A 15,207-nucleotide genomic window follows, 5' to 3' on the forward strand; every position below is an offset into this window, starting at 1 on the left:
AGCAAATCGAAAGCCAGGTTAAGGCAGCGAGCACTGAGACAACTGTACCTGATCAGTTAGTTGTCAAACTTACAGTTGCTACTGGCTCTGGGAAAGATCAGGTAAAGCCAGTCACTGAGGCGAAGATACCAGACCAGTCAGGAGACAAAGTCAAGAATCAACTGGATAAGGGGAAAGGTCCAGCGTCCTCAACTGTGTCTGAAACAGTTCCTGCCATTTCTGGAAACCCTTTGCAACTGGTTAAAAAGGATAAGTTGCAGCAAATGCAAACTCAGAAATTGAGAGGGCATCTCTTACTCACCAAAACTGATTATGCATCTCTACCTTATGTGGCTCCTGTGGCAATATATGAACCTGTCGATTCTAATCCAACCACGGTCAAAGACAGATGTTCAGTACTAATACAGTCTTCTTGGAATACCATTGTCTGTTGTATGGGACAATTGGTGGAGGCTGTTGGATCAGAAGACGAGATCAAAAAGCTTAAGGCTGATTTGGCAGACGCACAGCATCAGATTGCAACACTCCAGAAAGCCCAGGAAGTGGAGAACATACAACACAGGGTACTAAAAGCTCAATCAACAAGAGCTCAGGAGTTGTTGAACAAAAAGCTAGCCAAAGCTGAGTCTGAAATTATGCTCATGAAGAGTCAAAGGAATGAGGCACTGAGAGCTGCAGAGAGAGCTGAGGCAGGGCTCAGAATGAAGCGAATTCAGGAAGCTGCTAACGCACCATATAGCTCTGAAGCGTTCGCTGACTGACAGATACATCTACAATAGCCTATCTGAAATTTTAAACCCCGCAGGCAATGCTGTTTTTTACCTAGAAAATTTAAAGTCCTTAATGGAAAGTCTGCAGAGTGATTTGCAGGACAAGGTGGGTGAGTTCAATAATGCTCTGATGAACCAAGCCATAATGGATTATATTGAGCAACAGACTTCCCCGGATGAGGAAGAAGAAGATGAAGAAGATGGACCTAATCAGGAGGAGGATGATGAAGAGACTGGGCATACAAAGGATGATGATGATGCCCCACCACCATCTCCACCCCCAGGACCTGGTACTGGTGGGATAGGGCGAGATGAAGGAGGCCAGACACAGCCAGACCAACCAGACCAGAGACTGAGGGACAGCAGGAAGGACAAGAAACAGAACACCAATCGGGTCATCAGCAGACTGAAGAACAGCAGCCCAGTAACATTGGGAATCAGTCCACGGATCAATCCCATCACAGCGGAGAGGCTAAAGGGAAAATGAAGGTTCAGGTGAAGGACCAATGAATGATCATCAGTATTCACTACAGCTCATTACCTTGAATAAGCAGCTTAGACATCAACAAGCCTCCATCACCAGACAGTGTCTGGAGGATGATGCTCTCTGGACTGATTTAGAAAGATTCCAAAGATTATATGTGGGAGCCAGGGAAATGGTAGAACATTGGAAATCTACTGCTTTCCATGATAAAGAAGCTTGTACACTACCTGTGCATCCCAGTACAGTTCAGCTGTTGGAACGACTTTCGGAATGGATACTCAATGCTGATGAGAAAGTAGTAAACCAGCACTTGCAAAGACAGTCTACTGCAGATTGTCAGTCTTTAGCTCTAGAACTGGAATTTTTGTTGGGTAACAAACCAACTTACCGCTGCATGAAGGACGTTAGGGTCCAACTAAAGGATGTTCTGGTACAACTGCAAACTGCCAGAGGTGTTTTGGACCAGAGAGTGAAAGCCATCCTGGAAGACCAGACAGCCACTAGCAGAGGATCTTAAACGCAAATGTGAGTTGGAGCACAGGCAACTTCTCTCTGAACTCTTATCCAGCTAGTAAGAATTACTAGGAAGATGATGCAACAAGAGAACCAGGCAGTTCTGAATTTCCTGGAATTTGTGTCTGATTCTCCATTTCTCTTGTATGATGTTCCAGCAAGAGAAACTGAGTTGCCAAGATTTTTTCCAGCGCTGTATCCTCAACATCAAGAACTAGTTGATCAACTCACATATTTCAAAACAACTGATGAGCTTAGGGATTGGTATGAGCGATCGACTGTGGAATGGAAGACTTGGCAAACATTACTCAATGATGATCTTCAAATCAATGACATTCAGGCAATAAAGGAAGAGCTACACAGGATTCAGCTGTGTATGGGTCAGTGGAAGATTCAGGTCAGAGGATTGACTAAGATTACTAATCAGCTACTACAACTCACGGTCAAATCTTCCAAACTGCCTGAGAAAGACATTGCAGCAAAGCCGGGTTTGGCACCGCCGCATTACAGGGAGATGGTTGAGATTCTTTTCGAAGCTCGCGTCAAAACAAATCAGCCTCTTCCAGAAGGATAGATCCATACTGCTTCGCATTGTCATAAACTGGCCAGAACCAGATTGAGAAAGGGCAGGCGTACACTCTATGATCCTGACACCAAAACCTATCATTCTCTCACACCTTATGAGTTAGAGATGACCACAGACTGGCGGGATCAGCTTGAGCAAGAGGACATTTACCGACTGATTCAAAAGGAGAATGCTGATGCTGAGACTTCTCAGGCACCAACATGGTCAAAGAGCAAGGGCAAAAGGAAGACGGTCCAATGGAAGGATACTGGGTAGTTCTATCTCAGAATTCAGGGGTGACTTTTCTTCTCAGCAAGCAGGGAGAGATGACAGCTCCACCTTGGACTTTTCAGCTGCCTCTCGAAATCCGGATCTTTCTAGAGCTTTGCATCCTTCACCATCTTCTCAATGTCAGACTATGAAAATCCACCAGAAGATGGCTTGTCAACATCAGAACCAGACAATGGATTTTTCAGTTCCACATCAGAACCAGACAATGAATTTTTTCAGTCTCACATCAGAATCAGACAGGAGAATTTTTCAAAAAATTTGGAATCTTGCCAAAATTCAAGAAATAAGGGAAGGATGTAGACGGCTGGAGAGTCACCATGTGGGAACGTGTTCTTAGAAGATGGGCAGCGAATCACTTAGTAATTACTAGAGTAATTACTATAGTAAAACCGAAGCATATAAATAGGGCCCATTACATTGATATGCTCTGCAATTGTAATCACTTGTATTAGCGCTTTGGGCTATAATTGCACTTGAGCATCAGTGATAGTATTGTTGGCTATACTTTTTCTTTGTAATCATATTCCCTATAATCTCAATCATGGTATATATTCAGTGATACTTACTTCTCAACAGTCTTCTGAATCTAAGTCTGAATCTGAACTTTATTCCAGTCTATAAGTCTGATTCTCATTTCAGTATCCACATTTCAGTCTAGTCTCTGATTTCTGTCTAGTCTGATGGCTGAAATCTTTCCACACGAGTAGCTAAAATCCTTCAACACTGGAATTATCTGTCTCAAGAGATCAACTCCAATTCCACCATCCGTACTTCTACACACGAAATCAGCACCACAGTGCGTTTTACCGAGCTTGTGGAAAATACGGAACTCAAATTCCATCAGAAACATCATCCATCTTATCAATCTCCCTTGAATAATGACCTTTTTAATTAGGAATAATAATGCCTGATGATCTACATAAAAATGAAACATCTTGCCCAGCAAATAGTGTCGAAACTTAGTAGCACTGAAAACCATCCCCAAGGCTTCTCTTTCAGTAGTGGTATATCCTTGTTCTGCCTTACTAAATCTCCGATTGGCAAAATAGACTAGATAATCAGTCTTCCTGTAATGGAATTTGCCTATTCAATTTGAGAGTAGCGGAATTTAATGAGAGTACTTTCAAGAAATGATTTTGTGAGCATAGCGGGTAGACATAATTGAAGATAGCAACATAATTATAGCAATTAGTCAACTTGGCATGGACAATACTTTTGCAAGAGAGAGAATTTAGAGAACATGACAACAGTTGAGGACCGGATTTATGTGGAGCCGGTCCTCCCCCCTCCAATAGGCATTTGTATTATGATTTCTCCCATAAAGAGAGAATTGTTACAATACATTCTTTGTGTTCCTTGTGACCTAGGTGAAGCAATGAAGATGGAAAGCTTCATGCATCACCAACATAACATAAACTTGAAGAAAGCTTTAACTATCCCAAGCCTCAGTCCCAAGACCTCAAACACCTTCGAAGGTGGAGAGAGCTAGCAGGGAATGAGGGTAGGGAAGAGGAAGAAGAAACATTTCGTAGGAGAAAGAATTAGTTCCTCACTTATCATACTCTTGTTGCTAGCATACATAATAGCATAGTAATGAAGAAGAAGGAGATGGCAAGCTTAAGCATTGACGCATGGCTCTTGGTTGGATTTGCACTCCATAGCCAAGAGTGTTGGTGTAGGCTCTCAACCTTTACTTGCTTGGAGAAGGAGAGGGAGCTCTTGCACTTTGCATAGTACACCATGAGAGTGCTTGTGAGTGTGTGTGGGTGAGTATACCCCCTAAGCACCCCCCTAGCTTGCTTGGGTCGACCCCCCCTTGTAGCTCATGCTTGAAGCTCATTGGACCCCTCCAGGCCTAGCCAATCACAAGCAGAAGCCATTACAAGCAATAGGGATAGCCTTGGGACAAGTGTCCCCCTTTCCCCTTTGAGAGAGAGGACTTGATAAATGTAAAAACAATTAGATAATTCAAGTAATTTATCATTGGACCCCTTTGAAGCCTAGCCAATAGGCTTCAAGCAACACATGAAGGTAACATGGGTAGGGACCTGACATGTGTCCTTGCTGCCTCTTCAAGTTGGGGCTTCCCTTGTGAGTGTGAGTGTGTGTTCTCTCTCTAATCCCTAGGAAAAGGGCTCGCCCCCCCCGCTTTTGACTTTAGGAGCTCAAGCACCTTAGTCATCAAGCATGACAAAGCACTTGGACTAGGGGGTATTCCCACAAGCATCTCAGGCAAGCATGTCAAGGCACCTCAAGCACCTTAATCAAGCACCTCAAGTAGGACAAACACCTCAAGCACGACAAGCACCTCGAGCTTGGGCCGGGTTCCCACCTCAAGCTCAGCCCTAGCTTTAACTAAGGTCAAAGGACTTTTACACACATTATTGGAGGTCTTCAATGAAGCTAACCCTAAGGTCTTATGCTCCATTGGTTAGCCTTGCTCTTGATAGACCATCTCCCATTTGGGCCCCTTTACTATTGGCCCCGTGTTGAGATAGATCTATAAGCACATATCTATATCTTAACACTTGTTCTCGTTTATTCTCCCACATTAAGTGATCAATTTAATATGAGAAAATCATTTGGGTTGGTTAGATATTAGATTTTATGACACTTCCCATCAGGCTGAGCTAAGATTGCCCCCATCACCAGTCCTGAGGTATCTACATGTACATAAAAAATGACATCCCAGTATGGTTGTTGATGTACTAGTTTACTGATAATTGCATTCTTCAAACTCTGAAAGCTCTCGTCACATTCAGTAGTCCAAATGAACTTGTTGTTATTCTTTGTGAGCTCGTACAAAGGTCATGCCTGAGAAGAAAACTGATGCACAAACCTTCTATAAAAGTTGATATATCCCAAGAAAGAACTTAATTCTAATGCATTGCGTGGTGCCTTGGCCTGTTGGACACTTTGAATCTTGTCATTGGCTATTTCAATACCATCTGGACACTACATGTCCCAGAAGCTGTCCTTTCTAGACCAAGAAAATAGATTTGAATGGATTTAAACAAATCCACTTTTCTTGACAGCGTTGAAAAACCATCTCCAGAAAAAGTAAGTGCTTATTCTCTGCTGAATATAAGGTAAAGTCATCCATACATATGTCAAAGAATCGGTGTAGGTATTCATTGAATATTTCCATCATACATCTTTGAAAAGTCATTGGGGCATTACAAAGACCAAATGGCATAACCAAATACATGAATGCTCCCCATTCAGTAATAAAAGTAGTTTTACTCTGGTCCGCAGGAGCAATTTGTAATTGGTTATAACCACTATAACCATCCATAAAGCTATACATCTCGTAACCTGCAATTTTGTCAAGCAACATGTTTGTAAATGGTAATGGAAAGGGATCCTTGATGGTCTGAGCATTCAACTTTCCATAATCTACATAGACTCTAAGCTTTCCATTCTTCTTGGGCACCACCACAATAGGAAATAACTACTTACTACTACTGGCTACCTCAGTAATGAACCCAGACTTCAGAAGGTTATCGATCTCTTCCTTAACCTTCTTAGCATAACTAGGATTCATTCTGTATCTTTGCAACCTCACAGGCCTGGCATCTGGTTTTAATGGTATTCGATATTGACATACCTCTGGATCCACTCCCTTGAGATCAGTATATTCCCATGCGAACACATCTTTATACTACTACATGGAACATGTGTCGGGCTTTCTCTTTCATGATTGGACTTAGATATTTGTTAACTTTGATCACTCTAGGATTCCCCTCAGAACCTAGATTCCATTCCTCTATTTCTTGATCATCTGGAAGTAACCAATTAGGCCTGCCACCCTTTTGTTTGGTTGATTCCTCAGCGTAATCCCAAGACGGTCCTCTAGACTCTGAATTTCTATTTTGACTCCCAGTAACTTCTTCAAAAATTGCTAACATATGGGAATCTGCTGGTTCTTCTGACCTTCCAGTTAACTGAACTAGTCGTTCCCGAGAATTTAGTTTAGTAAACTGATCTGGAAACTGCTTCTTTTGCTTTTCAACCTTATCTCTGTCCAGTAATACCACATTGAGATCTAGCTAACGAAAAAATATTCATTGCCGCCAGTATCCTCTCAATTTTCTTCGCCTTATACTTCTGGCAAAGCTCTTCTGGTCGTAGTTCCTTCCTCCAGCTCCTAGTGTTGTTCGTCTGAATCTGAATTATGCTATTTGCACCTTGTATAGTCAGAGTCTGATTGTCATAGTCGTGAACAGCTTGTACCGTTCGCAACCATGGGTGCCCTAGTAGCATCCCATATGCGCCTTGTACATCCAGTACTAGGAAACTGGTCTTGAAATTTTCCTTGCCTACTCTTATCTGTATACCCTCTAGCATCCCCGTTGCCTGCACAACTCGATGATCCTCCATTCACACTTTGAAAGGTGCTGGTTTTAGGTTTGTAAGACCCATTCTTTGTTGAAGATGTGCCCCCAGGATATTTACTCCTGCTCCTCCATCCAGTATGACACCAGATAGTAGCTCTCAGTGTTTCCTAACCTTATAGTGCACCTGGATCACCGACACTTCATCATCTTGGACAACAGTTAAGTCAATTTCTCTGGCCTCCGCTTCAGCCTTCCTTTGCTATCTAATGAACTTCGCTGCTTCAAGTAAAGTTTTTCCAATATCTTCCGGTTCAACTGTGAGTTTCTGAATTTTGTCACAAATTTTGACATGTATTTCCTCTCTCTCTTGGTCGCAATTATTGTCCGAACTTGAAGAATCAATAGTATCTGCACAGTGCCATTCCTTCGCTATGGTATTTATAGCGCTTCCTTCACTGTTTTCGGTTGCCACTATTTATGATTTATCATTTCCTAGTCCTTGAACTGCAGCCAACATGGTCTTAAGAATGCCAGAGCCCGACTGATCTGGTTATGCTGAAGACTGGGCTGGTATCTTCTGAATGACCTGGGCATCATAACTTTTTAGCTGCTCTGGCAACTTCTTGGCTAAATTTGTTGTGATTTTAGATGTCAGTTCTCTCTGCTCCTGCCATTGATCAACAACCTTTTCTTTACCCTTTGCCTTCCACACCTCTCTTTGCTGAGCCCATTTGCTACTTTCAGGACTTACTGGTTTTTCCAGCTACTCTGAAATTTTCTCAATGACCACCCCTTTGCTGTGGGTTACTGCTTACAGGAACTGGCTCTAGGGCCTTTGCTTACGGTAGCCACAATAGTAGGTTTTTCTAGACATTGAGCCGCAAATACCCATACTTACCACAAGTGTAACAATTCAAAATTCTGGTCTGAAAATTGCCACGCCCTCGTCCTCTGCTAGTACCTTCGCGATACCTGCCTCGCCCAGTACCAGTATCACTGGTACCTGGTTTCTCCTCTTGAAGTATACTGGTTGTTTCCACTCTGACTGGTTAAGCATTGGTGAACGCTACGACAGACAAATCTTTCCCTTCTTAAAGTGATGGAAACGGATGCCACAATTATTCCATAAATGACCATATGCTTTGTTGTAGGTACATTGTGGACATTCATTGGAAACATGATCTTTAGATTTACATTTTGAACACCAAGTTTCAATTCTTCTAACTGATTCTCTGGTCTGGCTGATCTCAGCAATCTACCGGGCCATTTCATCAATCTTCCTGGACCAAGACTCCTTCTTGGTTTTGTCCTTGCTTTTTTCCTCTGAGATGCTTTTAGAACTATTGAAGGTATTACTGGAATTAGAATTCTCAGTGGACGAACTACTAGTATCGGACCTCCTCTTCTTGTGACTCCTCTCTTTCTTTGCCTGTTGTTTTAGCTTCAGGGCACGCTACACCAAATCATTGAATTTCTTTGTTGGTGCAAGTACTTCCTGTTCCCTAAGCTTTTTACTGCGGAACCCATTTAAAAACCATGCCCGTAGCCTCTTTTCTGATGGAGGCTCCTACAACAACTGCCTGGTTTGTTCCTTGACTTTTTCAACATAACTTCTGACTGATAATTTTCCTTGCTTTATCTTGTCCAGTTCACAGAGGATATCCTCATCTCCTTTGTTGTCTGAATATTCGAGCGTAAAAGCTTTAAGTAATTTATTGTATGACCTGAGTTGGCAAGCTGGGTAATGGTAGTACCATTTCCTTACTGCATCCTTTAATGTCTGAGGAAAGTATTCACCTCAGTCTTCTTCATCGATATTTTTCAACTCAGCATACTGTTCAAAGTCTTGGATATGAATATCCGGATCATCCTTCTTTCCACCTTTGAATACTGAAAAAGAAATTTTTAATGAAGAGGTATAATCATATCGGTCAGCATTTTCTTTGCCTCTTCTGACCTTCAAAAACCTGACTCCTTCTAGAGGACTTTTTGTAATGGCCCGTATCCACGTCCCAATCAATCCCCTCATCTGTCTTAGTTTCTGTCTCCTCCCTGACTTTTCTACCGGAACTGTGGCGACTACCCTTGCTGCCTTTGGCCCCATCATCCGTTTGTGTGGCTCAAGAACTCCTGGCCTTGCGTTCTTCCCTCTCAGCTCTTCTCCTTCTCGACTGATCGGAGTGCTGCGAGTCCTTAGCCTCATCAGCATGACTGTGCTCCTCCTGGGCCTCAGTTTCAATCTCCAGGTCCTTCTTGGGATCAGAGTCACGTTTGTATTCCTCAGGAACAAGGTCACCGCGGTGTGATGGTTTTTGACCACAACCTGTTTTGGGCGCCATTCTTCATATGAAAATTTTAACGAGGAGAAGAGTTTTCTAGTCAACGAGCAACAACTCTAACCACCGCGCGATCGCCAAAATGGAATTAGAGCTAATCTCTTCAAATAGCTAATTCCAGTGTTAGGATTTAAAGCTAATGGTAAGTCGTCAGTTCAATCAATAGAACTGGAATAGAGACCAGAATTAGACTGAATTGGTTATCTGAACTGAGTTAGTCAATTGAAAGGATAGACAGACTGGACAACTGGAAAACTGATCGCAGTTTCAGATTCATATTCAGGATAATCAGTACAAGATGGAATGGTTTGAAGCTCGAATGATTACAGTAGTAAGGATTACAACATTACAGGCAAATAGATTGCTACTAGGAAATTGCTCAAAGGTTAAGCCAAAAGAACTCCGAAGTAAGAAGCAAAAATAAAACAGCCCGATTACAGTGTAATGGGTCCTATTTTCGAAGTTACTGTGGTAATTGTCGTGGTAAGTACTGACTGATCCATTGTTCGGCTAATTCCATGAGACAATTCCCGCCTGCTGAGACTGTCTTCACCTTCTACAGTGCTTCATTTCAACAATAGAACTGAGCTCAAACACTTGCACCATCCCAACCCTCCACAAGGATACTCCCTACCCAAACTTGTTTCCATATAGATGGACACCAGGGAAGGTAACTATTCATGGATGTTATTATTTGTTAAAAAGAAGATGCAAAAAATTACCTAATAAAGCTGAAGGATAAACCTCAAGTTCTAACTCTAGTGATAACTCTAAAGAGTGTGCCAAAATAGGTATTTGGGAGGATGGGCATTCTTTATATAGGCCCCTCTAAATGTGACATTTCTTTGAAGGGAGTGTAGGGCCTGCCACACTACCAAGGAGGCCCGTTAGGCTAATCAAACATTTTGGCAGGCAACTAGGAACTCCCGATTCCAACCGGTCAGTGTGAATTTGATGTTATTAACACCTAAAGGCTAACACCCCCAAGGGGTGTTAATGACATTAGTTATTACCACGTCACACTTTACGTGAAGACGTGAATAAAATCCTTGCCATTCTTTTATGGATCGTTTGGAAGTTCAAAAATTCATTGTCTTTCAAGAGAAGTCTCTTTCTCCTCTTGCTGCATTAAGAGGGTCTATCTAGATATATATTGGTTTTGCGAATGAAGAAAGGGATCAAAGATGCAACTAAAACTCCTCTTGCTAATCTACAAATGCTTGTCATGGCAAGCTTGAACGAAGCGACCCCAATCTCTCTTGTCCGCAAAGAGGATCGAAATGATTGAATGTCCATCTACAACTATGCAAGGTGTGTCTCAATCTACCCCTTGTCATGTATAGACATCATTTAATGATTGCTACTCATGGGGAGTTTCATAGTGTTTTGGAGTCCATAAGCTCTAGTTCCCCAACATGAATCATCACCTGCTTTTGTTTCTCAATTGTTCAATATGCATGCCTCATCCAATTTTCCATTATAGATGCGTTGTATCACGTTTTGATATAAGGATTCTTCAACTGTGTAATGATACTCTCTTCTCAAACCTTTACTTAAACTCAGCATTGTTGGAATCCTTATGAAAACAGTCATTATTGGACCTAGGGGAAAGGGGGCTCGAAAAACTAATCCAAAGAATAAACGGGTCGAGCATGTGAGGCAGGTGCTGTCAAAGTTGGCATGGCTGATATGTAGGTAGTGAATGTTACTTCAATGCTTTAACGCTTTGAGGCTTGATGGCCTAACAAATTATAAATTTTAATGTTCTCATAACCTTAAAGAATTATTATAGGAAGAGCCAAAAAAGGAAGGTTTATAGTTTTGCAGGACTAGAGGTGCACACTCAAGCATGTGAACGTCATCAAATATTGGATCCGAACCTCAGCGATCGAGTTGCTGGAGGTTGGTGGGAGCCATATTTAAGCCCCATCCCCCACGGTCGTGATCGGATTACATCACCCTGACTTCAGCTAGGTCTGAAAAAGCAGCCAAAATTTGGCACTATTGGGCAGAAGGAGCTTGAGACTGCCTTTTCGTAAAAACAGCACATTAAAAAGCGTCACTTAATACATAGGCTACAATGCTACATGCAATTGGTGATGGCCTTTCTTCCTCATCCAAGTACAGGACACATCATATCATATATAGGCTATAGAGTCGTGGATTGTTAGCGCACTTGCTTGTAAAGGCTGGGCTTGGTGGCGGCCTCCTCCTTCAAGCTCACATGCAACACTTCTTGAATATCCCGTATTTCCCCGCTTTGTTCGACAGCTACACATCACCTTCCCCTCCCGTGACCCAAATGAACGACAACAACATGAGCGACGAAATGAATATGGGAGATGCGGCACGCCAAGCAGCTGCCTTCTTTGAGCAGCTTCTTCACCCGTCGGGTCCACCCTTCAACAATAATAGCATGAATATGCAGGCCAACGCAGCAGCAGCTCCATATGCCGTAGGTGACCAGCTGTATCCTGGTCAGTTTGTCATGAATCTGGGCCCTCATGCCGCAGTCCTGGACCCCAGCTTATATGGTGCAGCTAGTAATAGTACCACTAGCAGCATCCCTAGTAGTACTGCCATGCTGCAACTTCTCACTGCTCTCAACGGATCAGATCATCAGCATTATCAACAGCTGCTCAATCTGTCAGCTCCAGCAGCCCCCGCTGCAGACTATAGTCAGCAGCTTCTGGATTGCCCTGCAACTCTCAACTTCTTTCAACCTTCTGCTCCCACAGAAAACACGTCCCGCCTCCATAACTTGCATCACACTGCAGCTACACAGTTTGAAACCAATTATCTGCATCTTGCCCATGCAGACACTGGCCTAATTCATCCAGTACCCTCCGCCACTCCTGGGTTTCTCAACCTGTTTAATGGTGGCGTCGCCCCGGGAAGCGCCATCTCTGCTGGCTCACCTGCAGGGACTAATTTGCCGCTAGCCAGCCCCTGCTTGCAGCTACAGCCCTTGGAGTTGCATCCTTCGCTGGGCTCTCCCCCAACTCTCTTTCAGAAAAGGGCTGCTCAACGTCGCCAGCACGGCTGCGCTGCGCAAGAAGCCGCTCACTCTTATACCGGCATGGGGTGCTCAACCGCCTCTTCGAAAGCCAAACTGCACCAGATTACATCGTCACCACCCCTTAATACTACTACGTCACAGCTCAACGGCACTAGAAGCCCCTCTTCTTTCTCCAGCAAGCAGCAATTATCCGGCTCGTCGTCTGCAAGTGCTGCAGCGCTTAGTGGCCCGCCCTTGGGAGCAGAACTGCAGAAGGCTCGCTTTTCAGGATCTGCCGATGCAGTCCATCTAGAGCAGCTCCACGCTAGCGTTAATGACTACAAATGCCCCAGCCAATTAAATATAGGTCTGGGGTCGGCCTCGTCAGACCATGGATTCTCTTTAACAGCAGATCTTGAGGAGGACAGCTGCGCCGAGGCCCTCTTTCACATGCATGACCCCGAACTGCAGAGAATGGAGGCAGTTCACGGCGGGTCAAGCCTTATGCACGATCACGCAATGGATCAGGATGAGGAGCTGCTTCTCATGCAGCAATCTGAAGGGGGCGAAGAGAGCAATTTGCAATTGGCAGCGGCTTCCGCTAGTGAGCAGCAAAATTTAGTACAGGATTCGGCTACCATCCCAGCCAGAGGCAATGGAAGAGGTAAGGTGAAGGGTCCTCCAGCTAAAAACTTGATGGCAGAACGCAGACGCAGGAAAAAGCTTAACGATAGACTGTACACATTGCGATCGGTGGTTCCCAAAATTTCCAAGGTCTGTCTGGCATTTAGTTAGAATACGTTGTCTAACGTGAGTCTGATTCCCCTTTGATAATTGGCTTCAGAGTCAGCCATTTTTTAACCAAGGGCAGTGCGCATAATTCTGATGATAATGTCACTATATTGTTTTCATGCAGATGGATAGGGCTTCGATACTTGGCGATGCCATCGACTATCTGAAGGAGCTTCTGCAGCGCATAAACGACTTGCACAACGATCTGGAGGCAAACAGCACAACTCCTGTAACGGCGTCGATGCCCAGCAGCGGCTTTCCCCCACCTACTCCCGGCAGCTTCACCAATCAGTCCAGTTCCAGTTTGACACCCACGTCTCACACCGCCATTAATGCTTTATCAGCCAACTCTAGCCAGCTTGTGAAGCTCGAGGACTACCCCTCCACTATGTGCAGTACGCAGCTGCATCTACAAGGCATGTGTGATGCAGCAGGTCCAGGTCCCGACCCATCGCAGCCTCCTAAGGTGCGTATGTTGTAATACACACTGTACCCTACCTGCAACCCTTCTTTTTCATAGTTCGGGTTGATTACAGATCATAATTATTTCTGTGTGTATCATGAGTGCAGATAGAGGTGCGTATTCGAGAAGGTCGAGCCCTGATCATAATTATTTCTGTGTGTATCATGAGTGCAGATAGAGGTGCGTATTCGAGAAGGTCGAGCCCTGAACATTCACATGTTCTGTGGAAGGCGGCCGGGCCTGCTGCTGGCTACCATGCGCGCTCTGGATGGGCTGGGCCTGGACGTGCAGCAGGCCGTTATAAGTTGCTTCAACGGCTTCGCGCTGGATGTCTTCCGAGCAGAGGTAGACCACAGCCATTGCCGTAATTAAGATTATCATGATGCGTATATGATTTATGATGATTAGAATGTGATGATAAGAAGATGATACAGAGATTTGTCCGTTTCGCCTGAATATGCGTGCAAGACTGTTGTTGTCTGTCCGTGTCGTGTCTCATTCTAACGACTGCAAGGCGCTCGTGTTATGATGCGGTGAATTCCAGCAATCACCAGAGCTGGAGGAAGTAGCCGCGGACGAGATCAAGCGGGTTCTGCTCCATACAGCAACCTCCACGTCAGCTTCCGCAGGTGGCCACTACAGCTAGGAGTCCGTATAAAGCCAAAGGTAAAGGTGGGGATGAGGTACTGTGGTGTCATGTAGCAAACAAGAACCTGATTCAGGATCTCATGATGGCGGTGCAGGGAACAGGGATCGAGCCTTGATTGGTGAGTGGAGCTGAGAGACGGAGGCTGACCTTCTCGTCTCTGACGGCAGTGCGATACGTTGGAGATTTTCAAGCGCTGTAAAAAGCTTCGCTACTAATTACGTCTTACCTCAATTCCGATATTGTGATATTGTCCCTACTAGCCTGCAGCCGGCCTCGCACACGTCACCCCGTGTAGGCCAAGCGTGCAGCACCCTGCTGTACACACACACACACACACACATTTCTGCTTTTCCACTCAACCTAACTTCCAGAGATTTCAACCTTGACAGAATCACATTCCCACTAGGCCACCACCTGACACCATCAAATGTAGCTTTTTAACGCGGCAAAATCAATCTGCTGCTAATTATCATCTAATTATTCGAAAGTTTAGCACGCCATGGATTTTCTCACGAGTTGGTTAATATATTATAATTTATAACGCGCTAGCGGAGGTCTGATCACATCTACCCACAAAGTAATTGACCGGGCTGGCCTGCATGCATTGGAATTTTGCAGCAGCTGCACGCCCCAACGCCCCATCTCGTGATTACACCGATCTCACTGTAGTTCATTCATAAAATTGTTATGTATACCCAGCACTGATATCACTCAAACAAACTGTAGTACGTACCATGAGCATGCTTTGTCATATTATTGTAAAAGCTGGTAGTTGGTTAATTATCTGAGCATGTCCTTGCAACTGTTCTTTGCTTGCAATATTGGAAATTGGACGTAATAGAAGAAGCTTCAACTAGACGGAATTTCTTCTGAAACTCGACGTAACTAATTTGTCAAAGGCATGTGATTTTACTCTGGTACGGGTTCCGTAAACTTACACCACACTCTCTCGTTGTGGTTAATTTTGAACTGGAAGTCTGGAAGCCTTGGAATCGAGAAGACTCGCATA

At 44.1% G+C, this 15,207-nt stretch overlaps 1 protein-coding gene across 2 annotated transcripts; it reads left to right on the forward strand.

The window, feature by feature from the left end:
- Positions 1-11,446: 11,446 nt before the first annotated feature.
- Positions 11,447-15,005, forward strand: LOC147433493 (uncharacterized). Of its 2 annotated transcripts, none has more exons than XM_086490176.1 (5): positions 11,447-13,068; positions 13,211-13,552; positions 13,657-13,894; positions 14,094-14,215; positions 14,293-15,005. In XM_086490176.1, the coding sequence occupies exons 1-5, from the start codon at positions 11,521-11,523 to the stop codon at positions 14,311-14,313; spliced, it is 2,271 nt and encodes a 756-aa protein (XP_086346302.1). In that variant the 5' UTR covers positions 11,447-11,520; the 3' UTR covers positions 14,314-15,005. The 2 variants fall into 2 exon arrangements, with proteins under 2 accessions (XP_086346302.1, XP_086346303.1); XM_086490177.1 differs by having other exon boundaries at positions 11,451-13,068; positions 13,724-13,894.
- The last annotated feature ends 202 nt before the right edge of the window (positions 15,006-15,207 follow it).

The sequence above is a fragment of the Adiantum capillus-veneris genome, chromosome 19, assembly GCF_014529385.1.
Source record: "Adiantum capillus-veneris isolate H3 chromosome 19, ASM1452938v2, whole genome shotgun sequence".
Taxonomy (NCBI): Eukaryota; Viridiplantae; Streptophyta; class Polypodiopsida; order Polypodiales; family Pteridaceae; genus Adiantum; species Adiantum capillus-veneris.

Excerpts from the sequence above, each read along its gene's own strand:
- LOC147433493 (XM_086490176.1), top strand. The coding sequence starts at position 11,521 with ATGCAACACTTCTTGAATATCCCGTATTTCCCCGCTTTGTTCGACAGC. Across the intron at positions 13,553-13,656 it reads ACCCATCGCAGCCTCCTAAG|ATAGAGGTGCGTATTCGAGA; the intron begins GTGCGTATGTTG and ends TCATGAGTGCAG. Across the intron at positions 13,895-14,093 it reads TGGATGTCTTCCGAGCAGAG|CAATCACCAGAGCTGGAGGA; the intron begins GTAGACCACAGC and ends GGTGAATTCCAG.